This window comes from Macrosteles quadrilineatus, unplaced genomic scaffold, assembly GCF_028750875.1.
Source record: "Macrosteles quadrilineatus isolate MER2022 unplaced genomic scaffold, UCM_ALF_1.0 Scaffold_8__2_contigs__length_117827958, whole genome shotgun sequence".
NCBI lineage: Eukaryota > Metazoa > Arthropoda > Insecta > Hemiptera > Cicadellidae > Macrosteles > Macrosteles quadrilineatus.
The window spans coordinates 56,707,470-56,735,108 of record NW_026542601.1 but is presented as its reverse complement, the minus strand read 5'-3'; the positions used below and the strand labels follow the sequence as shown (position 1 = coordinate 56,735,108).

At 33.2% G+C, this 27,639-nt stretch overlaps 1 protein-coding gene across 1 annotated transcript in view; it reads left to right on the top strand.

Moving 5' to 3' along the window:
- Positions 1-27,378, top strand: part of LOC129001168 (uncharacterized) — a 41,601-nt gene extending 14,223 nt beyond the window's left edge. The window contains exons 2-7 of the mRNA XM_054428380.1: positions 18,299-18,428; positions 21,505-21,619; positions 22,642-22,799; positions 23,640-23,788; positions 24,123-24,294; positions 24,961-27,378. Of these exons, the coding sequence (XP_054284355.1) occupies positions 18,299-18,428; positions 21,505-21,619; positions 22,642-22,799; positions 23,640-23,788; positions 24,123-24,294; positions 24,961-26,057 (1,821 nt within the window). The 3' untranslated portion in view covers positions 26,058-27,378. The remainder of the gene's footprint in view (positions 1-18,298; positions 18,429-21,504; positions 21,620-22,641; positions 22,800-23,639; positions 23,789-24,122; positions 24,295-24,960) is intronic.
- The last annotated feature ends 261 nt before the right edge of the window (positions 27,379-27,639 follow it).

The window sequence follows — 27,639 nt, the reverse complement described above, 5'->3', positions numbered from 1 at the left end:
AAACCCAACAATTAAACAAATATTTAAGTTGCTATAAAATAAATGTACCTATTCCATAAAACATTTGCTCATTATCTTTGCTAAAATAAGTTTTGTTCAAATTAAATTTATTTTAATCTGGCTATAATTAAATTATTTTGTGACAAAATTCTCAAATTTGTAATACACATAAATTAGCTGAACAATAAAGTTATACATTTCAATGCAATGCAATACCAATCAGTTTTAGATTCTTAAAAAAACTCTATTGACTTAAAACACCTTTCTGTTAAAACACTTCTTTTCTCAGGGAAAAGAACCAGGTTCGAGAACACAATTAATGAGGGAGAAAATGTAAAGATTGTCGAAACCACTTGATACCTGAGATCTCCTTTGTCCTCAGCGATGCTTTGGCTTCGTTAAAGCGTTATTTAAGACTGTAACAAAACGCTTTGACAAAATTTAAATTCTCTTAAATATACAGTTTCCCAAGTTTATTATTTAGCCGTGGTCTAAAGAACAATTTAAATATGAAATGATCCGATTATTCAGCCCTTTGGATGCAGAATTTTAGAATTTAATAAAATGTTACGTAGTTTAAAAAGTTTTTTTCTCAATAAAAAACAGAAATAAAACCTTATTGGATAATATTATAAAAGTAAACCATCATTTGTAGACGAAAAAAAATTAGAGTTACTATTTTGGTACTTTTTATGTCCCACCTTCACATTCTAGGACTCTAGGTTCTAGCCCCGAACCGTTTTACACATTACTTCAGGCTAGTCCTAGAGGGTCGTGGTACTATCCCATTGATATGTATTGACGATCGACGGGATTTGAACCAGGAACATCGGGCTCCGAAGCCCCGCGCTCTTGTACTATACCAGCTCGATTCCAACTATTTGTTACTAAGTTTATGGTGTATTAAGATATTTGATTGTTATCACTATCGTTACATATTATACAGTTTGGTCACTTTAGATGATTTCGAAAACAATCTTAGATATTAATAGAATATCTACGGGTTAGTTGAGCAGTTATTACTCATTCCCTAGAACAGTACTAGAAAATCAAAAAACAACTGCACGGGTAGCCTACAGGCTAAATAAAAAAAAAACCTTTATAGAAAAAGTTATATTTTGCAGTAAAAAAAGACCTACGTCATACATAGTTTAATTGAACAAACTACACCTATCTATCCCAGTAACCCTCTTGCGGTAAAATTAACCTAATTAAACTAAAATTAAACTTTTAGTGTTTATTTTTTTTTTGTAGTTGTAGATCCCTCCATCCTCTACTAAATGCCAATTTTTGAACCAGTGGTTCGGAATACTCTTTAGCTGCAATTTCATCTATAGAAAACAGGAAAGGGTTTGACTCTACAAAGTCTAGCTATTGCAAACTCTCTCTCAAAAAATAATAAATTTAAGTTTTGATTTGTTCGGAGGTTGTTTTACCAGATACTCACTCTGTAAGCAATAGACAAAATCAGATTGCCGCAAAGCTCTCAAGCTGAAGATCAATAGTTAACGCTAGAATGGACCCTTGACGTGAAGCAACCTTAGCATCCAATTACAGCTAGTGCCTTTCATAGTTATTATTTGTCGATGCACAAATTTATTAAAATATTTCTTTTTACAATTTACTAGAAGGTTTTATCAATGAAAGTTTAAATTTTTTGATGTCAACAACAAATTATGTATGATATGTAGTTGTATTGTTTCGTCAATACAAAAGACACTGCGTTTTAGTCAGGAAATATTTATTACAGTTTAAGTTCTTATAAATTATAAATGGGTGGTTTTGGATAAAATATACCACGCTGTGAGGTACAGTCAAAACGTATTATTACTGTCAGTGGGATTTTAAAATAATGTATTTTCTATATAAATAATTAAATCAGTGCGAACAATATTAACATGACAAATAATCGAAACTTTCATTGTTGACTCAAAAGTTCTAATTCATTTAAGTACTTGAATCATTGGACGTATATATCCAACACCTGCATGAAACTTTTGGTATGATGATGTATACTATAGACCTTGTGATTCTTTTAGGAAAGGTTGTAACTATTAATTATAATATTTTCCAAGAGCTTACTGAACACACTGTTATACAGTTGATAGTTACTTATTGCGTAACTGTTTGATATAACGGATTAAATATACCTTACGAAACTTATTTTGTAACTGTTAAAAATATGGCAGGCCCAGTGTATTAAATTAATAAATAAATTAAAATAACGTTATTTCCAAGCATCTCTCTGTACAAAATAACTTATTTTTTTGTGAATCAGGTCAATATAACTAACTTAACATAATATACAACCATTCTAAATAATAAAAGACAATTATTTAGTGTTATGAAAAAAATAGATATACAATTATTTTACAGTTTTTATACAATAATTTTTTTAAAGTCCTTTTAGAAGGCAGAACCCCAGGCTGTCTTAGGTCCAAGGAGACATCAATGTAAATCTTAACCTACAATGCATCTACGTTTAATAAATTGTCAGAGTGTGTGTTTAAGCAACCCTGACGTATTAACTTTTATTTGACAAAATAAAACCATAGCCTAGTGTTTGGCATCCTCAAAGGAAGATGGACTTTTTACAGTAATTTTACATTATTTTCGGGAGGATACTGCATTCAATACTTTAATCCACGTAACTCACTTCAAACAATAGAATATTAAATAACAACCACTTACACTTATTTATCCCTTATTGAAACTATTTATAGTATAAACTACGATATGTTGTGTATTCAGAGGTGATCTCATATACCTGTTCTACTACTGTAATTTTTGTTTTAAATTTCAAAGTCCAATCTTGTTACAAAGTACAAATAAGACAAAGTAGCGCCCGTCCCCTTGTCACGCAAAATAAATTGGTCTAGTCAGCTTAATTTTCACCAAAATATATGCAAGTGATTTAAAACATTACTAACAAAGGAAAATAGCTGTTTTGATGATTTTCATTAAGGGCAACTTAAAAGGTAAAGCTTTAGATCTCTAGCACTGCATTTGGTTAGTATGTTTAAAAATATATGTGTATATGGTGAAACCACGCAAAAATAAATTACTTTTAAATAAAATAGGTACTCAATAATTAAATCTAACTTAACACTATAAAAATGCACAGTCAAAGTTCTAGCTATTTAAACGTTATTTTGTATAGTAGGCTACTATTGATTAATAGCATTACATTATAATCAGTAAAAGTAGAATTCAAATGTAGCTCATTAAAAAAGTAAGAAAATGAAAGAAGACCACTGTTTAAAAAGGATTCGTACTAAAATATTTGTATTTGCCAAGGTTTCGGATTCGTTAAGCCCCTCTTCAGCCAATGCTTCAAAAAAGTGCAAATCAATCGTTCAAACAACTTCAGCCGATGATTAAAAGAAAGCACTGTTGGAATATAAAATCCTTGTTATTCGTTTTATGAAGACGAATATATTTATTTGTGCCAGCATACTTTACCAAATTAACTCAAAATGTAATTGAAATATGCAGGGTGTCCACAAAAAAGTTTCAGGACTTTGATATGAATCCTCATAATAAAAGAAAGAAAAAAGTTTATTGAAGGTATGTCTGAAAATACATATTTACCCAGATATCCGCCATTTTGTTTTTTATACATAACTATTTTTATCTTTAAAATTTTTCCAATTGACTATTATGTAACTTGGTAAGCATGTTATCGTACACAAGACCTATTGGACAAAAAAAATAAAGTTAGTCTAATTAGAAATTTCAAAATGGCGGCAGTTTTATATTTTATAACTTAAATAACTAACTCTAAAATGGAATATCTTATAAAAAAGTATCAAGGATACCTTTTTAGCATTTTTTATTCCATATCAAAAGAAAACTATGATCAAAAAAGTCAGACGGCAAATAACTGAAATAGAACATTTTTTAGTTGTGATATTCGGCCAAATAAAGTGCACCTTGACTATCTTTGCCTATACTTTTATACCAAATTACCTTTCTTTTTCCTTTTAGTATAAGGATTCATATCACAAAGTTCCGAAACGTTTTTTATGGACACCCTTGTATATTTACAGCCAGAACTTAAATTTTTATATTTCCAGTGTAATTATTGAAACGAGGTACTGTTTTTTATAACTTACTACCGTACGAATACCTATCTAAGAAATACTTTAATGTTCATGCAAGAGATTGAATCCAATTTCTAGTTACTTTTGATTGTTAATTATTTGCCATGTAATTGTTCTCTAATACATTTTAAACACGACATTTATTGCATGAGGCTGAGTGCTGTACAGTGTTCAATATACAATGAGATTTGTTATTATCATAATTTTATTGAGTCAACCTTTTTAGATTTAATAGCAATTTGATCTTTTCTTGTGAAGTAAGAAGGTCGGTACTGCGTCTTCCACCCGTTGGCTTGAAATTTAAAATCCTTACGATCTTTTTAATAGATTTTAATATAATGTAAACAACTGCAAACTTAGCGGAATAGTAATTGTGGGTAGTAAACATATTTGTTATCAATAATAAACATATTATGTAACTGTCAAATGTTACTTACTAAGGAATATATACTCAATAAGGTCTGTTGAATCGGTACGGTGGCGTATGACAACATTTAGCCTTCAGATTATACAACTTGCAAATGTTAAAACAATTATAGTTAGGAACGGTTGTTAGAGGTAGCTATAAACGTTATTACCTGTTTGGAAACCACCCTAGGCTGGAAATGAACGTTAATTACAGGGAGCAATGATAATTTAATTAGAAACCTTCTCTGCTGCAAAATAGAAAATGTGGATTTTACCATGATAAGTTTATTTGAAATGGATAGTTTTCTCATTTTAGTTAGATATTTATTTTATATAGTTGATAGTTTTCTCATTTTTAGTTCAAGTTGAATAATTTTCTTACAGTCCTGTTACTGAGAAACAGCCTAATTCCACTGTGTTACCAATGTAAGGAAATTCGATATCATTTATAGGTAAATACATATCGTTCATCATCATTTAAGAGGCAAAATCTTATCAGATGAAAATTCAGAGCTAGTAAAATAACTGAGCTAGTTATACCTCATTGTATAAATGGATTAGCCTCCTCCGTATGTCTATACAAGATTAGTCAAGAAAACTTAATAAGCTTGATAAGCTGAACCCCTAAGTTATGAAGTCTAAGTTCCGGGGAAGGCAAATTTGTTCAGGTACAACATTTAAAACAACTTTGACGGATTTTATTCTTGTTAAACCCTATTCAAAAACAAATTATTCTTTTGACCCTAATGTAAAAAGGTATAAGGACAAAAACATTGATAAATAATTATAAATGGAATAAAATAAATTCAATAATAATATTTAAATAAAATTCAGTAGGTACGATTTTTCAATGAACTTTATTATGTTTGTATTTATTAGTTTGTTCTCATTGATTTGGTGATTTCTGCCCTACAGCCACTTACATCTTGCTACATAATCTATACATTCCCCCTAGGGGATGTCCCTTCCATCAAGATCCAATGACAACATTACCAACCTCAATGTACCGCTTCAGTGGCGAATCATAGCTCTTGACATGTTTGAAACTGTGTGCCAGCTATGGATAAATTTAATAATCCTTAATAACTATGGTGAACTAAATAATAATAGTTTGATTGCATTTTGGTTAGTTCAACTTAGAGTTTTACATATGCATTAGCTATTATGATGTAGGGTAAATTGATATATTCCAAACAACTACTGCCCTACTGGACCCTTTTGGATGTAAAGGGGCTTTATCCAACTTTATCATGTAGGAAAAGCTTTATAATCCCTTGTTTTTATATTAGTGGTCATTAATAATATTTACATGTATACCCAATTTTTAAATTATACAATAATTAAAAGATCCACGAAAAGCTCTAACTATTTAAAATGGTTCTCTTGGTTTCTTTCCAAGTGATAACATACGAACAAAGGAAGTATTTAAAATAATAGAAATATGTAGTAATTGAATTATTTTATTATGTACTCGATATTATGGTAAAACTAGGATCCAAATAATCTAAGGATTTGGATTTGTGTAGTAATCTGTAAATAAGTTGTTTTGGTTACAAAGACTAAAGGTACATGCTTTAGTAAGTTTTAAATCTTTGAGTAAGTTTTAAGAACTCCTTTTTCTAAAAAAGTAATCGTTTCTTAAACTCATCTTACACTCATCTCCATTTATACTTGGCTTAAAATACCTACTTTGTGTGGTTGCCATTTAATAAGAAAGTATTAAAGTATTAAGTAACTATATTCTTTTGTTAATGTATGCATATGTTTTACTCTATAAAGGACTAAAATAGTTTACTTTTATTTATTGTATACATTTACAACACTAAGTTATTACTGTTAGTTTTATTCGCAGAGCTAATAGATACAGCTTATTTCGTATAGAAACAAAATCTTTAAAGATACACAATTTATCTTTCATGAGAATACTTCTTAAGATCTCTTAAGATCTTCTTTGTCTTAGCCAACGCTTTGCCCCTCTAAGACTGCTTCAAACACTCAAATAAATCCCTCTTTAAAAATGTACTCTTGTAACATTAAAAATAATGAAACCAAACATTTGAATTTAACTATAATATAATATTGGGGTGAAATTACTGCCTTTAATACATATGTATTTTTTTATATTATGCATTTTGATAAGAAATGAAAATGTAGCCTATAGACGATTTTATTTTATTTATTCCAGACGTTTTAATCATTTGCACTTATATTAATTAATTAGTGTCGGGACCACATAAGTTTGCAGTTGAGGGAGGAGCCTATTTCCAATATGGGTTTGAATGAACCAATGAGAACCATGCGGTGTTGCCAAATCTAATAATACCAGCTGATTTGAAAATATTGCTTAGTATATTTTATTAGTGCGATGTGGCAACGTTGCACTAGCCTTGTCTTGTGATTGGCTGCCACCAACTGCAAACTTACGTGGTCCCGACTCTAATTGAGCGTTACTACTGTACCTGATGTTTATTGTCAAAGCTTAGTTCAAATAATTTAACTAAACAATTTCTAGTTTTTGAGGTAGTAGTAGTGACAATAGGAGAAAGAGACGCCACTTCCGGCATTTTTTGGCCCAGAACTTTTAAAATTTTCGGCGAAAAAAATGTCCGAAGCCCCAGGAGCTTTTTTTGGCCACTTTTCTTAAGGACCCAGCTCTCGACCTATACACCCATATATAAATTTTTTACTTTTTTAATACTGAAAAACACGTCTGGAAATGGTGAGCTTTTTTTGACCACTTTTTTAAAAATCCAGCTCTTGGCCTATACACCCCTATATAAATGTTCAATACCATTGTATAAAACCATTACTATTTCAAATCCACATCCATCCACATGCATATTCTCAAAATCGATTGAGATTTGCACGTGAACCGGGCGTGCTCCCGGCTCATGGCGCGCTCCCTTGGACATCCTTAGTGGAAATCCATGAGTTCTGGCTACTTGGGAATCCAAGCCATTTGACATACAATAAATCACCCTTCCTCTTAATTACCTTTTCTATCAAATACATGTCTTTATACTTGGTCTTTAACAACTCCTCTGTATAGAAGCCTCCCCTGATTATATTGCCATTTTCATCTTTCAAGATATAAGTCACAGGCTTTGTATTCTTAACTTCTACTATTGTAAATAGCTCACCTGTCCAATTCGGAGTATATCCTTTACTAAAAACATGTTTATACTTGGAAATCCTTACGCTATCACCTACCTTATATCTTGGCTTCTTAACTTGCACTACTTTAGAAGTCAACCTCTCATGCACATATTTACTATTCTTAATATTCACTTGGTTAGGCTTCATTCCTATAGATCTATGCACTTTATTATTATATTTTCGAATTAACTTTGGAAGTAAATCCAACCATTTATAACTTCCCTGAGCACTAAATTCCCTATATAACCAATTCTTTAAAGTTCTCTGAAACCTCTCCACAATTGCAGCCTTAGTTGTAGAAAATGTGTGATAGTGATTAATATTTAATTGTTTCATTAGTTTGCTAAAATATTGATTAAAAAATTCTTTTCCATTGTCAGATTGAATGTTTTTAACCCCCTTTGGTAGAATGGTTTTAATGGCTTCTGTAACCACCAACCCTGTCTTATTCTTTAGTGGAGCAGCATAAGCTTTTTTAGAAAATGTATCTATTAAAGTTAAAATATATTTGTTGCCAGAATTTTCTCTAGCATAGTTTTGCATATCAATTAAATCTATTTGTACGGTTTCGTTTATACCTAATACTTTAAAAGACCTTCTAATGAAATTCTTTCTTGCAGGCTTATGAAGTTCGTATGCAATTTCATTCATTTTTTATAACATCATCCTTTCCTGTAACTCTAAATACATCACCATTAGCCCCAATCAATAGATTATCTTCCATTCTTTTAAATACATAGTTTTCTGGTATATATGGTCTATTATCTATATACTTAAATCCACTCAAAGATGTGGGGTCAGCAACTAATAAATCAGGATTGTATTCCATCAAAATAAAATTTTTTTCTCCACACACAAATTTCGATCCATCATAACGCATAGCTTGTGACATTAGACAAATGTCATCCGAATGTTCCCCTTCTGGTAGATTTCTTATAAATAGATTTCTGGCATCAAAACAATATAGTTTTTTATTATAAGTTATAGTCTGTTCTTTTGTAACACAGTCAGTGTCATCAATGGCAGGTTTAACACGTACTAACCTTTTATTATTAAAATTCCAATAGCCTACTTCCATTTTTGGAACTTGTGAAACATTCACAGCATCTTTACTATCTGTACCTTCCATCAAATTGCTAAGTTTTTGTTTCTTAGCATTCCAAACACCATTCTCTGATTCTAAAAATTCATAATTATTATCATCTTGTACAAATTTACCATCTTTTTTTCGTATTAAAGTCTGTTGTAAAGTGGGCACATCATTTAAACTTTCACCCTTTTCCACATTAGTAATTTTCCGTTTCTTAGCATTCCAAATACCATTTTCTGATTCTAAAAATTCATAATTATTATTGTCTTGTACAAATTTACCATCTGTTCGTATTAAAGTCTGTTGTAAAGTGGGCACATCATCTAAACTTTCACCCTTTTCCACATTAGTAATTTTCTGTTTTTTAGCATTCCAATTTTTATTCTTAGATTCTAAAAACTCATATTTAGTTTTACCTTGTAAGAAGACATCACCTTTTCTAGTTAATGTCTGTCCCAAAGTTGATACATCATCTACAAACTCCCCATCTTTAACATTACCAATTTTACAGTTTAAACCATTCCAACTATCGTCTTGTAAATTTAAAGTAGGTTCATTACTAGCCCTAGGTTCTGCAGGCTTATTATATGGATTATATAAACGATAAAATTTATCTATAAACATATTTTTATTTAATAAATAATTCCACTTTCTCTCAATTCCTCAATAATGGAATCTATTTCATTATCCACTCCTGAGTTACCGGCTTGGCGACTTAGCCAAAGAAGTCTTAACCTATCTACAAGCTCATTAGGATCATCCCAATAAATATAGTCTATTTTATTACCAGTCACTTGTCTCAAACCTTCACCAACAGATTTAAAAAGAGGTTTAATTATATTAAGATATTTAGTATGTCTATTACTTGAAATTGGTGCACCATCTTTGTAACTCTTTAAATGTCCATTTGTAGCTTCCAAAATCTCTTTATAATTTTGCAAATCAGCCGGAGTATAATCCTCAGGTTCTTTTAAAGTTAACAATTGCCACAAACCTTTTGTCCCCTTGTAGGTTTTATTTGCAATTGTAACATCATCATTGGCAATATCAACTTCCTTATTTCCAATAAAAAATTTATTTGCTTCTCGTCTAATACCATATGTAGTGTCTGTCATACTACTTTTACTGAGGTAATTTCCTAAATAGTCTGATGCTAAAAGACCAAAATCTAATTTCTGTGGGGTGGATTGCTGTAATGGTTGTAATCTTGGTATTATTGGTATTCTAGATGGAGTCATTGGGAGAATCTCCATTCGAGGCCTCTCTGATGCGATTTTTTTTAATTCTTGTAATGGCTCTATTAAAGGTTGGAATGTTTGAAACCTCTCTTCAGCCTCTAGAAACTTGCCACGTTTTAAAGCTCTATATTTCTCTCGTATTTGATTTGCAGAGTCAACCAATTCTTGTTGAATGTTTTTCATCTTTTATTTACATTTTATTTATCTCATTTGACAAAGGATTGTACTCAAACACTTTATCATGTATAATCAAACAATATGCAGATGTATTTGCTGGTACATTTTCTGCAGTTTCAATCTCTAATTTAATATCAACAATTCCTTCCTTCACTGTTTCGTTCTGTCTAGAACAGTCTATTACAATTAGTGGATATTTCTTCATAAACTCGGCCCTACTAATCATAGGATCTGGGATAGTATTATAGTAAGTCTCTCTAAACCTCATAAACATCTCATAAGCTTTAGAGACATCTCCATTTTCAAAGTCGAGATTTAAATCACTATAAGGATAATATTCAGAGTTTAGAAATACTTTGAGATTTTTTAACTTACAGTGATCAAATTCATCAGTTCTTTTTCGTGCACTATTATCCCTAGCTGTTTGGAAACCAAATATAATATACCTAGGCTTCTCCAAACTTGAAGATGTCTTTACTGACCATGTATGTCTTGTAGTATTGGGATATGATGGAAGTTCATGCAACTCTAAGCTTCTAAATGCAATTTGCAAATTTTTATTTTGCAGTAACATCTTTTGTAATTGTAACTTCTCCCCATCTGATGGTATTACATGTGGCATCACCCATTGAATTGAGTTAAGTGTAATTTTGGGAATTGCATCAGCAGTACCACTGGCTGGAGCACTAGTGGTTGTTAATATACAATTCAAATCATTTTTGGATCTTTTCAACACCAATTCTTGTTTGACATTTACTAATACCTTATTAAAATCCTCAAATACACCCATTAACAGTTCTAATGGCAAACAAGTACTAAACTTGCCACCTTTATGGAACTCTTTTAAATTCGTGACAGAATCAAATGCCACATTTGACAATTTAGTTGTTTTATTGTAAGAGCTCAATATTTTCATAAGACTAGAAATTCCTGGGTTTCTTACAATGTCTATTTCTTTACCTGCGACTTCATATCTAATTTCATCAAATAAGAATGCAAATGCATTATTTATAAAATGACCTTTATCATGATTTTCAATTTCTCCCTTAATATACAGATAACTCCTACATGGGAGAGTTAGCAAATCTTGATTATTAATACATATTCGAATTTCATCAGAATTATTTATTGCTAAAGTGTTATGGGGAACATAGGAGTGATTTGTAATTTTAACCACACTATCGTCGAATTGGGATTTCCCTGTAACGTCTAGAAAATCTTCCATTTTTATTAATAGAAAATTTTAACTTTAGTCCTATTGATCGTAGGAACCTAGCATTTTGTACACTTATAGATAAATTCTTATAAATTCTCATATCTTTTTTATATGACAAGTAATTGTTGTTTCTTCTCCATTAAAGTCAATTGCCTTGTCATGCTGATCGGCAAATGTAATACTGACAACATCTAAACTTCTCTTATTTACAGGAAAATATATAATATTTCTTGGAACTTCAATAATTTTGTAGCCAGGAGGAGCTTCTGGATAAAAGCTATGTATGGTGTGTGATTTGTTTCCATTTAAATAGGACCCGTTTGCAATATTACATTTTACTCTAATCACATTTACATTATTAATGTTTATTTTATTTGTAGATTCAAACTGAACACCAGGAGTAGAAACACCTTTAAATCCCAATAAAACAGACCCTAAACATGGTTTTGTAAAATCAAACACGTGGCTAGAAAGTAATGTCGCTTTCATAGTTTTATTATTAGCTGTAAGGAAAAAGTCTGGGATTTGCTTTTGAATTTCCTTTGCAAGCTCAACCACCTCATATGTTTCTTCAGAAATTTCTATTGTAACTGGAGCTTTGTGGTCATAATAGAAAACATCATCACCTTCTCCAATGGTTAATTTGTTGCCTTTAAGTTGATTTAATTTTGGAATAAGCCCTTTGAATAAAAGTTTGACTTTAGTATTAATTAATGCTTCTCCATTCTTATGTATTATAACTTTAAGTTTACCATCTAATAACTGGTTTAAATCATCAACTAAGATCTCTCCCTTTGGTAATGTTTTTTTCTCTACTTTGTAATATGTTAAAGTATTAAGTGGTTTTTTTACATTAAATATAGAATTATAACTTTGAAAATCTACTAATCCAATTACATAATCATCATTTAATTCTATGGGAGGAAAGAACACTGACTTTAGCTCTGGCTCTGTACCCGAAAATGTTATAGTAAATGAATCCATTTTTATAAACAAAAATTTTTTATGAATGATAAACATAAAATTCCACAAATAGAACTATTTAAATCTTGTATTTGATCGGTTGTATAGAATATTTTATGTCCCTCAAAATGTTTAATTACTTCTTTTGGAGGTTGGATTCCGAATGGGTCAAAATAAATTACAATATCTTTATTTTTACGATATGCTGTCCAATGTGTGCCAGATGAACTGTCTAAGTTAACTATTGCGCACTCTTTTACTCTTGGTGTTAGATTTTTTAGCTCGTTTTTTAGGTACACCCCCCGGAAGTGAGGCACGTCTTTTGCGGCCTCTAACAGCTGGTAGTTGTCCATCTTTTTTATTAAATTTTAATCCCATTCCCATTTTTGCTTTTGCCTTCATCAAATTTGTCACCGCATAAGCTGCAGCTCTTTCAGCAAGATTTGCGTCATTCGCCGTTACTCTAGTCCAAGCTAAGTCTGCTAATCTCATGTCTGCTTTGTTCCGAGCAGCGGTATCGGGATTATTCATGTAGAATATGTCATGCTCTTTGCAATAAGAGTCTAACTTATTTTTTGGAGGTACATTTTTAGCTAAATTCTCACGAATATTCGTTCCAGGTCCACAGTATTGATATGTTGGTATTTTCAAATTAAATGGAAGGTTATTTATAAGAGTATTCAATAACCCTCGACCCCTGTAAGGCTTTAAGAATAAACCTTTGCCTTTTTTACATGTTTTCTTATTATCATTTTTTACCATTTTTATTATATAAAAAAATGTCTTTTATTCAACAAAAACATAAATTTAAAATAGTACATACTAAGGAAAATATACCAAAGAAGTTGGGTCTATTTCCTACCAATATTCGGTGTGTTATTTGTGGTCCAAGTGGAATTGGGAAGACGGTTGTAATTTACAATTTAATTGTGAAAAAGGAAGGATTAAAATTTACAAACTTATATTTAATATCAAAATCTTTAGAACAAGAAAAATATAAAAAAATAATTGAAATATTTAGTTTGTGTGACGAAGTGAAATTACACACGTTTACTGACTGTGAAATTACACCAAATGATGTCGAATCACAGTCAGTTGTTGTATTTGATGACATAAATAGTCCAAATATTACACAATTTTTCTCAATGGGTCGACATAAAAATATTAACTGTTTTTACCTGTGTCAATCTTACAGCAAAGTACACAAACATTTACGTGATAATGTAAATTTCCTAATATTATTCAAACAAGATGATTTAAATTTAAAACATGTATATCACAATCATGTTGGTAATGACTTTTCATTTGAACAATTTAAAAATCTCTGTCATCAATGTTGGGATAAAACTAAATATGGCTTTTTCGTAATAGACAAAGAAAGGTCAAAGAATAATGGCAAATATAGATTTATGTTTGATCAATTCTATCAAGAGGATGGTAAGGGTAAATAAATAAAAGACTGAAGTTTTTTAACATTTGCATTTATTATATATCTACACATACAATTTATTGAACATCAATTTTATAATGACCAAGTGCAAGAGTATTGATGCCATCTTCTAGAATAAACCTCTTGTCATCGTCAAATGATAGTACTTTCTTGTTCATGGTCAAGGTTTGAAGATGATGATTTGTAGATTTTATCCTTGTCACATTCTCATAGTAATCTTGCCCAGTTGCAAGGCAGTTCAAATAATGTTGATGTCTGAGGAGATGTTTAACTGTGGCACCATCAGCTCCTTTAGCTTTCTTCACCTCTAAAGCTTGCTTGTCTTCTTCATTTAACCATTTTAGAGGAATATAAGAATATAACTTTGGTCTTAAACCACAATATTCATACATAATATGACCATCTAATTCGTCTTTAAACTTGCCAGTGACTTTTTTATTTTTATCAGAGTATAAGAAATGGTCTTTACTATATCCAGAGGTATCAAAATAGTGCAAGTCACATTCTATTTCCTTGTAAAAATCCTCTGTAACTATAGAATACATTAAAGAATCTGTATCTGTCATAAGAAATCTTTTGTTCTTAAATTTTGACATATAATTATAGTGAAAATCATACATTATTACTTTACTAATATCCAAAATTGTCATTCCTAAATATATAGGTTTATTAAACTTTACAACTAATTTATTTAAATGTATAGCATGTAAATTGTTATCGAACTTTTTGCTACAGTCAAACCTTGGATTAGTGACATATTTTGTTAATAGTGACTCATCTTTGAGATATATGTCACGAAACTTGCGTTGATTCATAATTGTTCGACCAAAGAGACTATTATTTAACAATTTGTAAAAGTCTTTTTCAAAATCATTTTTAGCACATTTGCGTTTTTCAATATTAAAATTAATATAGGGTGCAAGCCATTTGGACTGTCTAAATTTTAAAATTCTATGGTATTTTGTAGCAACCAAACCCAATTCCTCATATTTTTGTAATGCTTTATAATGTAAAATATATTTAGTTTTGTCATTTAAATTAGGTATTAATTTGCCATTCATTTTCTCAGGTGCTAATGGATAGTCATTATGTAAATCATGTAAGCTTTTATCATATTTTAAATCAACTTCTAAAATGTATCCAAACTCATCATTTTGATTATATTTGTAGTCTATCTCATTAGTCCAACAGAATTCATCCACAGGCAGTGGCTCGCACATAGCTGTGGAGTATAGCGAGTTACAATCTAAATATATTAAATACACACTCTCTTGATTGGGATCATAATGTTCGCCCATATATCTATTATTGGCTTTAGCGTAACGTGTGGAAATCATACTGACTCCTCCTCTGATTGCACTTTCTATGAACAAATGCATGTCAATATCTTGAAATAATTGTAATTTTATACCAGTCATTCTAAGACAGGCTTCCCATGTTAGTCCTGGAAGTGAATACATATGTACGGGGTCAAGTTTGTAATCCTTTAAACACAGGTCTCTAAATGTCTCAAACACATCAGCCAGTAGCAATACATCTGTTTTAAGATATAAATCATGATATTCTTGTAAATTATTTATATTAAAATGGGACCATACATTTTTAGCATGTTCATATTCAATGGGAGAGATATGTTCTTTAGTTAGAGTACTGTAAAATTTATCAATTGGAGGTAGAGACTCTGCAAACTTATCTGGTCCCGTCATGTATTCATAGGGAAATACACCTTTACGTTGTAGTAGTGGATTGTCTATGAATCTAAATGTATTTAAATTGGAAGCTAATTTGTATAATGGAAGGGACAGAAAGTTATAGGAATCCAAAAATACTAAATCATCAACTGAGAATGAAATATACTTTTCCATATCCTTGGCTATGCAATTTAATTTACGATCAAACTTTCCCAAGTGTTGCATTATTAAATTTCCATCATAATTTTTCAAGTTATGGAAGAATACTGGTATTTTCTTTGTTACTTTATAGTTTAAATTACAATCATTATGGGCAGCTCCACGGTAACGGCCAGATGAATGACAATGATCACGTACCCTATCAAAATATAGGGGCTTTTCACAAATGTGACAATGCGTTGAGTTTTGGAAAGATGCCTCTTGTTCAGGAGTCATTACAAGAGGAATATATATCGCCATTTGACTTTTAATGAAGTCATAAGTCTCAAACAACCTTTTGAAAAACACGTCCATAACATTTTCACCACTATATAACTCTTCAGAAATAATCTTAGACTCTTTCACTACAACGAATGCAAATCCAGATGGAGTATGATTGTTTGAGTTTATAAAACATTCAAAATCTGCATAAATCACAAATGGGGCTTTAAGTTGATATTTATAATTTTTAAATTGTAATGTATCTTGTTTAGACATTTCCACTCGTTGGGCATCAAAGTTTTTACAATATGTTATATGACGCTCCAATTTATCATTAGTGTAAAAATGTTGTAAACACAGCTTACAAAAATGCTTCTTATTGTTATGTTTTGTAGACCGCAGCATTAACCTATTAAAATCACGAATTAAACAATAATGTGATTTACGACCTTCTTGTAATAATAATAAATCTACGTGAGTATTACTATTCAGTTTAGTTGTTCTTAATGGATATATACATTTATCATCTTCAACCCCAAATACATTAACACTTATATTATTTTGTCTTTCAAATTTATCTATATCAGCTAATTTCACAGGATACTTTATGTTTGTCATATTCAACTGACCTATGTAGGGTGCATAATTGGAGACTCTATTAGCATGTTCATTAGAGTTCCTTGGATATAAAGCTGCTAAAATTGACCAAAGGAAGCATTTATTGTCAACATTTCTTATATTTAGAACTGCATGTTTCGATTTAATACTCTCTGGTGTGGGGATATATGACTTTGGAGTTAGGGGCTTATACTTGTAAACATGCAGCTGCCAATATTTAGTATGGTTATAAATCCATCCACTACCTTCGGCTTGATATTTGTGCATGGAAGTGTCAATCTTTAAAAGAGCATTGTCAATTTGAGACTTTAAATCTCTCTTCTCAATAGTTAAGGTGGTAAGGCTTCTAAAATCTGCAATACATTCTTTCTCATTAACTAATTTTCCATTTTGATCCACTGAATATTTTATAAATTTGATTCTCCTAACTAAAGTCCATTTTATTGGCACAGGACAAGATTGAAGAGCATTTTTAAGTTCAGCTCTAATCGATTCACAAACAAATTTAATCATTGTATATGGACATTTATTGCAAGAATTGACATGTCTTTTAAAATGACCAACAACATTTTTTTTACAAAAGTTACAATTCTTATGCCTTTGTAATATATGCAATTTTAGAGCCACATTATTATCACAGATTAAATCACAAACCTTGCACAGTTTCACCTTCATTTGGTGTATTAACTTGTAATGACGGACCAAATTGCTCTTCTTGGACAGCGAGGCGGGACACAGTGTACAAGTCAGCATCACGCTCATGAATGAAATACCACCCGGATGTCACTTCTATATATAGACTCTCGCCACCTGGGGATTCCCCAGTCGCATGACCGCTTCACTTGATCCGTGTGGCAGTGCCCGCGGCCGGGAGCGCGCCCGAGTTCGCGTACAAACCTCAATCGATTTTGAGAATATACATGTGGATGGATGTGGATTTGAAATAGTAATGGTTTTATACAATGGTATTGAACATTTATATAGGGGTGTATAGGCCAAGAGCTGGATTTTTAAAAAAGTGGTCAAAAAAAGCTCACCATTTCCAGACGTGTTTTTCAGTATTAAAAAAGTAAAAAATTTATATATGGGTGTATAGGTCGAGAGCTGGGTCCTTAAGAAAAGTGGCCAAAAAAAGCTCCTGGGGCTTCGGACATTTTTTTCGCCGAAAATTTTAAAAGTTCTGGGCCAAAAAACGCCGGAAGTGGCGTCTCTTTCTCCTATTGTCACTACTGGTAGTCGTAGCAAATTCTTAATTTCTTCTACCAATCCAACGTAAAATTGTATAAATTATGTTTTCAGTGTCACACAACAATAATTAATATTAACACAACCATAAGGATTTGACTCTAAAAAAGAGCTTTAATTCATATTCATATACAATTTGCCTCCAGGATTTATTTATTGACATAAAATGAGGTTACTAACCTGTCGTCAATCAGTCCTATATTGTCGTGGTTGATAATAATATCAGGGTTAAAACCCGACTCAATTCTGGTTTTGTCCTCGGCCGGCATCGCGCGCTTGTACATGATTTTGAAAATATAAATCTTTCTGTATGTGTTTATGTGTGATGTATTTTTGACGATGGCTAATGCAAGAAGATATGTTTAACCTATGAAGACTGAAGAGAATATTTTAAAATGGGGTTTAACCCTGAAACTATAGTCATCCACGACTATATAGGACTGATTGACGACAGGTTAGTAACCTAATTTATGTTTAATTCATACCTCTTATCAGTAGAGCATAACCAGTTTATTTGTTTTAGGTCAACATCAGCAGTGTCTGGCTACTTCCAGAGGAAGGGTTTCCAGTATTCTATCGTTACTTTAAAGACCGGATCACCTGGTTTGAGGCAGACGCTGTGTGTCAATTCCACCACGCTAATTTAGTCACAGGCAAGTAAATAAGTTGTTTTAAAACAGAGTCAGAAATCGTATATTTCATCACTAGAGGGTTTAGTGACTATTTTCGACCGAGAGTTTTATGATCGAGGCGAAACTGAGTTCGGAAAATGAGTGAGGGTTGAAAAGACACTTCTATTACATTACATACATTACACTATAATTTAAACAAACTAAGTAAAAACTATAACCTCTCAAAACGACTTGTAACTTGTTTTAAATTTTTCTAATGCAAACAACCAGATGTTTAGCAAGGCATTCAATTATTTCGCCCGTTACAATAATTGTATTATCGTACAAGAATAACATTACAAACAGACAAGATTTCAACTATGTAAGCTACAACCGATTAAAACAATCGATAGGCTTTTTTGATACAATCCAAATCTACCTCTGAGTACACACACACACAGCTGATTTTACTTCCTAGGGATAAAAAAGGCTTTTTACTCCCTAGAGAGGAAAATAGCTGCTTTAGACACAGAACAAATGTACTATAATCAACTGTTTTGCTACGGTATGACGAAAACTGTTTAAGCTTTAGATTGTCTCGATAAATTATTGCTTCTTAAAAATCTAACACTGTACAATTATATACACTGTACGAGGAATTAATTACTACCAAAACTGCACCATCGCAGCTATTTAAACTACTGTAGTATCTTGTACCCGTAAAATGATTGTTTAAATAAACAAACCAATGAATAAATCGTCGGATCGATGGACACAGGACAGATGCGCATATGAATGGATTAATAGTTAGTTACGCTTCAAGGCTGTTCACGGATGCGGATGAATTCGTGATCGGATGGAATAATGGAAAGCTACACTGATTGAAAAATTGACGGATGTAAGAATGATTGAACAAATAAATCAGCAAATGAATGATTAAATAATAATAATAAGCTGTTACTTGACAACTATTCGTGACAACAGAAATGTATTGTGAGGTAAATTAGTTAGATTGAGGTGATGGTGTTTCCGCAAAGTTATTTATCATTCACAACTTGTTCAGCACACAGGCAAGTTTTGCCAAAGTTTGCAAAGCACGGATGCATTTGTAGGAAATTCCTGCTATTGTAATCGCAAACTTTAACTTGGAGGATAACAACTATATAAACTAGTTTGAGCTATTCTTATGCTAATCATATCTGTTATTTTGTAGTTTTGAATAATTTTTCTGAGTAGTAGTTTTTGTTTTAAAGCATATTGTTTTACACTGACATATATTATTATATATCAAATATGTATGGAATATACTAGGTCAAACCATAAACTTCCTTCGGTAAAGAAATATTTTATATGTATAATTGTTTAATTGATAATTGAAAAGTAACCTGAAAAAATTATTAAGTATTGTTTTTGTACCAAATTAAGTGCTGTAACCTATGCATAATTAAGTTATATAATCTACACATTTCCCATAGGAGATGTCCCTTCCATCAAGAGCCAATGAAAACATTACCCACCACAATGTTCTGCTTAAGGGTATATTATTACTAAACGTTACGGTCTTGACCTGTAGCCTACCAGTTTCATACTTATTAATATAACGACGTTAACTTTGTTTCATTTAGATTCAACTAGCCCCGTTTAACTTCTTAATTTTCAAGATTATCTCGTTCGCATGGCTCAATCACGTCCTGGTTGAATTTTGTTCGCTACGCTCACTCACCTTTAGGTTGGAGCTCGTTCGCTACGCTAACTCGCCTCCAGGTTGAAGTTCGTTCGCTACGCTCACTCACCTTTTGGTTGCAAATTAGCTGTTGTCATAAATGTAAAAGAAATAATAGTGCTGCACCCTGTTGGTAATCCTTGTAACTTTAATGCTATTGAACATCATAGAACAGAACCAACTTGTTTAATTGAAACACCTGTTAAGATTCAATAATTCCATTTCTCATAAGGTTAACATGGGAAACTCCAGAGCCACTGGGGCGGAGGCCGAAAGGATTTTTGAAATAAGAATATGCCTATATGTTAATCGGGAATGTGAGCTATCATCATGCCAAATTTCAGCCCAATCCGACCAGTATTTTTCGAGTTTACTTTTCCCATACACACATACACACATACAGCAACCACCTCTTTTTTATAATAGTACTAGCAGAGTACCCGTCCTTCGTACGGGGTTGGCATATAAGTATCAAATGCTTATAGCAGTTATGAGTGAGGACATGGTTTAAGAAATTTCGGTTCTTTTTGAAGTTCGTTCGCTACGCTCACTCACCTTTAGGTTGGAGCTCGTTCGCTGCGCTCACTTTCCTTCAGGTTAGCTCGTTCGCTACGCTCACTTGCCTTCAGGTTAGCTCGTTCGCTACGCTCACTCGCCTCGAGGTTGAAGTTCGTTCGCTACGCTCACTCACCTTTTGGTTGCAAATTACCTGTTGTCATAAATGTTAAAGAAATAATAGTGCTAGTGCTGCACCCTGTTGGTAATCCTTGTAACTTTAATGCTATTGAAAATCATAGAACAGAACCAACTTGTTTAATTGAAACAGCTGTTAAGATTCATTAATTCCATTTCTCATAAGGTTAACATGGGAACCTTTGCTCCAGAGCCACTGGGGCGGAGCCCGGAAGGATTTTTGGGATAAAAATATGCCTATATGTTAATCGGGAATATGAGCTATCATCATGCCGAATTTCAGCCCGATCCGACCAGTAGTTTTCGCGTTTACTTTTCCCATACACATAGACACCACCTCTTTTTTATAATAGTATAGATAGAAGATAGATAGATTAATTTGTAGTTCTAATCCACGTGTTTTACAAATCGAATATTTATATAAAGGAAAATGTATTTTTACAACTATTTAACTTAATATTGTGGCATAAGTTAATTCGTTAAAAATAATCACTTTGCATGGTTATTGTGATGCATCTTATAAAAAGAAAAAGTTTATATTGCATAAATGATGGAAAATGTATGAGTACAGTACCGGTCACTATTGACATTTTGTCACTGAGAGTACTTGTGACTATATAATCTTTCATGTATGTTACATGAAAGAATGTTCATTGTATTTTACATTATACAACATTACTAACATGGAGTTTGTTGTTGCAGTGGACTCCAGCGAGCAGTACGATGCTACTAGGGCGTACCTCAAGGAGTTAGACGTGTTAAACAATGTTTGGGTGGGACTCAAGAGGAGCCGTGCAGAGGGAGAGTTCACATGGACGTACGTAAACATTATAATTGAAAGAATTTTATTATTATTATTTACCTTCTTGGTTTTTATTTTTGTAACCTGCAATTTTTACTAAAGAACGAAGAGAAAATTCTTTCTTTACGTTCGGTAGAGCATGAAGTGATTTATCTGTTACCGGTATGCATAATGTTTTTTAGACATAGTATAAGATATTTTCTATTTGAATCCATCTTAGTGGCGTCATTTCACCAAATCCTTGGGGGGGGGGGGGGCAAACACCGGGGGGAATGTAGTCCGGTAGTTTTGAAACCAAAAAAGAGGGGTTTAAGCTTATTTTAATTGTCAAAAGCACTTAAAATAAAAAAAAATTATGAGTAAAATTTATATACATTAAGGCAGAAAGTTAATGAAACTAAGAATTATTGACAACAGACAGAAACACAATAATTTTATGTTGAAACGTGATCAATAGTTCCATGATGCATTAATATTATGTTTGTTATTCGATTCATGACCAATTTCTCTTGTACAACATCAACCACATAGATACTGTTAACACTGTTCTATGAAATGGCGACCATACAAAGTAGGTATTTTAAGCCAAGTATGAATGGAGATGAGTGAAGGATGAGTGGCACGATCTTGTAGCTTTGTTAGTGACTAAGGCCGACATTCCTTAGACACAGCTGTTAATTAGTAGCCCATACAGCTAATGGTAACTAAGGGACCTACAGTTTATAGTGGAATCCTAACCACATTTTTGCCTTGGTAATTATGAATTGGTCTAATTATCAGGATAGTACTGCGGATAGACGTTGTACTCACCCGTGCGGACGTTAATCCACACCAGGGAGTATCGCATCCACAGTGCATCCTTATAAATATCCACAATTTATGACCTCCTAGTAGCTGGATTACAGGACGACTACTGCATTACTAGATGCATGTCTCCCAAGTCTATCTTCTACAGCTTTGACAAACGTTCTATCTGGCAATACCCAGTAACTTGTTAGCTTGTACGGAATTAATTATTAGGTAATTTTTATGCACAGTGACTACAAACCTCTTGAGAACGGCGGCTACTGGCAGGAACAGATCCCGCTGATGGACAACCCTGTGTGTGCGGCCCTCGATCCTGCGGCGGACTACCGCTGGCACCCACTCAAGTGTGGCGGGCCAGAGGTGGCGTCCTTCATCTGCCAGCTGGAGGGTATGTTTGAACTCATATGTTAAGAGAGGATAGGATATTAAGACATTTCCTCTCACAGAGAAGTAAGTTACAGAGGAAACTAGCTTATGGGAAAACCACACGCTTACATCTCTAGTATGATGTGCTGGAATACTTGTGACGGTTAAGGAGTTAGTTATATGTTGACATATGTACGGTAGGAGGCCCGAGTGGTGAGCACCATAGTAGCATAGACAAAAATAATTAAATATACCCTGTCAGCCGTGCTGCAGTTACCATAGTTACCATAGGTTCTGGCACACACCGCAGGAAGCGCCGTGTAGTTTACGTAGTGCGTACTCCGTAAGTGCATGGCACTCCCAGCGGTGTGCGTCAGAACCTATGGTAACCGCAACACAGCTGACGGTCTATATTTAGTTCTTTTTGTCTATGATAGTAGTAAAGGGGGTGGTGTTGGACTTTCCCCTAGACACGACCGGCTGGTGCTAGTCACCACTTAAGCGTTTCCTCTTTACCTTACTTCTCTGTGTTCCACAACAGACAAGAAGTGTAGATTAAATACAAGGTTTATATAAAACCATTGGTCAGGCTAGGTTGGATAAGTTCGGTCAGGTTGTAATAGTATCATTAGATAACATTAAATCAAACAGTAATTTTTCACTTAGATCTCCCCCTTTTATCCTGTTACTGAACCACATAAAAGGAAAACCTGCTACCTGTAGTTAGTTTGCTTATGTGTTGATAAACGTGTGAAATGCGTTTTTTAATTATTCAAAAATATATTGAACAATTAGGTTTGCACTTTAATAATGTCCAATCTGATGCTTGTTCATGTGTCACTCATCTTCTGTATACTTGTAGTTCCCTCCTGGGCGCGCAAGGAGGACGGCTGCATGTTGACGTCACTACCCTCTCTCACCGTCACTTACCTACCAGAGCAAGGAGCCGTGGAGCTGATCTCGGACTGTGGCCTGGAAGGGACTCGACGCATTGCTTGCAAAGGACAAGCCGTAAGTTTTCCGAGAACCTTTGTGTAGGAAATTTCCCTTTCTAACCAAAATTTCGTCTGATTTATTTTCTTCTTTACGAACGATGATTTTATGGACTTATATCGATGGTTTTGTATGACTGCAATTGACTGTGTATTATTAACTATCTTATCAAATCGTAGGTATATTTATACAACTAAAAAGTCCTCTGAATTTATAATTTTTTAGTAAAGGAAAGTTTGTATGGATACGAATAATTACACATAAAAACCCATCTTGAAGTGAATAAAAAAATTAATATTTTTGACTATCTGTACTTTTTGTATCAATCCACTGATAAAAATGTATTTCCCAGAACCGAGACGAAATGATGAAGCAATTGTCTTGTGAGACTTCAACAGAAGGACAGACAGAGGCGACCAGCAGCAACACCTGGTCTGACAATGAAGTTCCTACCAGACACAGGAGAGATACTGACGTCACAGTAGACATGACCACTGTCCACCACTTGGTGCCTACTACTGAAGGTACGCTCTATCATGATACATGTAATTAACTGACATATACTCGAATGTCTAATTTGATGGAATGGTTTTTCATACTACAGTTCTAGTCACCGAGAGGCTTTTTGAAATTTGGAAACAAAATAGTCCAAAGGCACAGCCTGTAGATTAAATTATGAAGAAAGCTTATTGATGTGCATAAAAGGAGAAGTGGCATTATTAGAAATCTGCATCATTGAAACCGTCACTTATTTTTCTAAATGTTCATACAGTGTTATATATAATTAAAAAAAACACGTCATGACATTATTCAAAAATAAGGAAACGTATATTAAGTTATAGTTTACCATATAAACCCAGCCTTTTCACGCCTTTCTTGACCTTTCACTAGTTCGTTAGTAATGATATTTATATACAAGTGCCTATTGTATGAATCGACGATTCTTTTGTGTGTGGTTTATGTTCAGCAATGCTTATTTCTTTGTTTTCTTATCATAGCTTTTAGTGTGTGAGGACAATTCTTGTATTGTAATACCGCTTTGCAAGCACTAGTTTGTATTTGTAAATGCAATCCTATTTGGAATGGAATATATTAGGGACTATTAGTACATGTTTTTCCTATCCATCATATTTGCAGTAAAGAATCGATATAGGAATATAGAATAATAACATACGTTATTGATCTTTCAGGGCTGACAGAAGTGAACTCTGTCGAAGTGACGAATGACAGCCCTCCTGCGGAAGAACAGAAGGAAAACATGATGCAAACAACCAGTGATTCTGATATCACTTCAACTCAAGGACTGCCTCAAGAGATGTCTGCTGCCGAGGAACCAATCAAATCTGCAGTACCGGTAGATATTACAAACGACAAATCGGACGGCAACAAAATCATTGTCAATATAATTACAACAGCAGGAAATTTTACAGGCCAAGCAACTGAAGACAAAGACCTTTTAAACGAAACTCCTATCCAAATACCATTGAATTCTATATCCAGAATAACATCAGATGAATCAGGCAGCACTGAGACCAAAAAACAACCAGAAGAACGACGGGTCGTTGCGGTACAGTCAAAACCGATCCCACCATCTCTTAGAGGTAACACACCCTTCATAGAGCCTGCCAATAAGACTGAGACAGAGAAAGACCACACAGTCACCCCAAAACCTGTGGAGAAAGAGTCACATGAGGTATTCAGAGAGAGTAAGTCAGACATACTGTTAAAAGCTCAAAAGCAAGATGTAAAAGCAGTCAACTTTCCACCACTTTCTGTCTATAAAGTTAACAAAGATGGGGAACCAGATGAATCGAGCTCAAGGATTGAACAGACCCCTGCTAAAAACGTAGACCCCACATCGGCTGCACACACAACACCAGCTGTTGATAAAACAGAAATCCAGGAGTCATCCGACTCCAAGTTTTTCACAAGAGTAGTGGTTGATGAGATCACACAAACTACTCATCAGCCAGATGTTAAAGTAACAGCCAAATCCAACACTGACAATGATTTCTTCATTGCCACTGAGAGTCCAGTAAAGAGTGCAGAAATATCCATAAAAGTCACAGAAGTGACTTCTTCTGTCGTAACTGAACAGAAAAATGAAAAGGATCTACCAGGACAGGATCCAAATGGTGACTTAAGCAAGCCATCGTCCCTCTCCGACCAGGAAATGGCGGACGAAGCCGAACCCGAGGCACCTGAGAGACCGAACCGTGGCCGTCTTTTAATAAGACCCCAACACCATTCATTCTATCCTTATTTCTTCAACAGGGTCCTAGGTTAATTTCCGTGCACGTTTCTTTACGGTTCTTTAGTTAAGTACTAGAGAGTATTACGTTTATGAATGGTGCATACGTGTACATTATATGCTTAGAAATTTTGAATATGGGATTCACTATATAGATTAGCAAACAAACACAGCATTTCACTTGCTCTTTAGACACTCAATTAAACATAGTTAAACACTGTAGTGCTTTATTATGTTTCGTGCTTGTCATACTACCATATACCTAATTCAAATATGAGCACAAGTTGAATCCCTTATTTAAAACTGCATGCTGGCACAAACTCAGAAATGCACAGTCACTGGTTCAATTATTATGCACCGTCCTATCTCGACCCGTCCTAAATGCACAGCTAGCGAAAGACGCACAGCTAGTTTAGCGGCAATTCGTGTTAAATGTGCGCTTTTAGACATAATCTCTATGGGGGTGAAGTGCTCTTCTATTTCTACTGCTCGAATATATTTTGTACATTTAAATAATTGGGCCCTGCACTCTCTTGCGTTGTCTTAGAGTCAGTGTAATAATGTGATAGGGTTGTTAAATCTTACACTGCGAGTGTGAGGATAAGGTGTAAAGATATTTTAACTTAGTTAAGTGTTTTGGAAAACGTGTACAGTATTTGTCAGGGAGGAAGTGGTTTTTCTCAGGAAAGGCAAAATTATGTATAACATATTAGTTGTATTCTTTAAGCTCACGCTTTGAACTTTGTAAAGGACCAAGGCATTAACAAACACGCATTTATAAGCTGTTTTTAAATTCATTTGAGCTTTTAACTCCCCAGTGGGGGGATAAAGTAAGTTAAACCTGACAAAGACAGTAATAGAAAAGCCATCAGTAAGACAAAATCAAAACACTCATTGCAGTTGAAAATTAGCTGATATAAATTTTCACATCTTCGCACAGTGAGTATAACGAGCCATAATCATAAAAACATTGTAACTGCACCATTTAAAATATCTTAACCACGCTGCGAGATACACCAATAGTTAGTTTAGAATTTCTTATTTTACCACCAAAGCTGATTTCTCTGGGAATGATCTTCCATTCAATCCATAGTACCAAAAGGGTGTGCCAAAGTAACGTTAGGAAACCACTTCCATTTACTTGTATTAGCACAGACATTCTCGTCGTAATGTAGTTATACATTTTCTTGTTGTGCAGTGTTAAGTCTATGTAGAAATTTATTACGTTAGATATCTATTTTAAGAGAGTACATTATGAGAATAAGGTTGTACTTTGTACTGTAGGATACCTGTGCAACAGTAACTTAACCGGTTGTACTTTTATATATGTAAAAATAAACGCTTTGAGGGTTTCCAATATTGACTTCCTTATTTCCTTAGAATATTCATATGTACTGAAACCAGTCTTCTCGCTAGTAGTTATGCGCATAAGTAATAATGGTGTAGTTAAATAACTGTTCTTCTGCGATAAATGGTTTAGAGAAATATAAATACAAACTTAAGAAAGAGTATTTTAATCAAAGACGGTATAGTTGAAGACAAAGTAGGGTAATACCATTGTTACAGTTATTATGTTATAACTAATAAGTTTCAGTGAAACATATTGATCATTAGAACA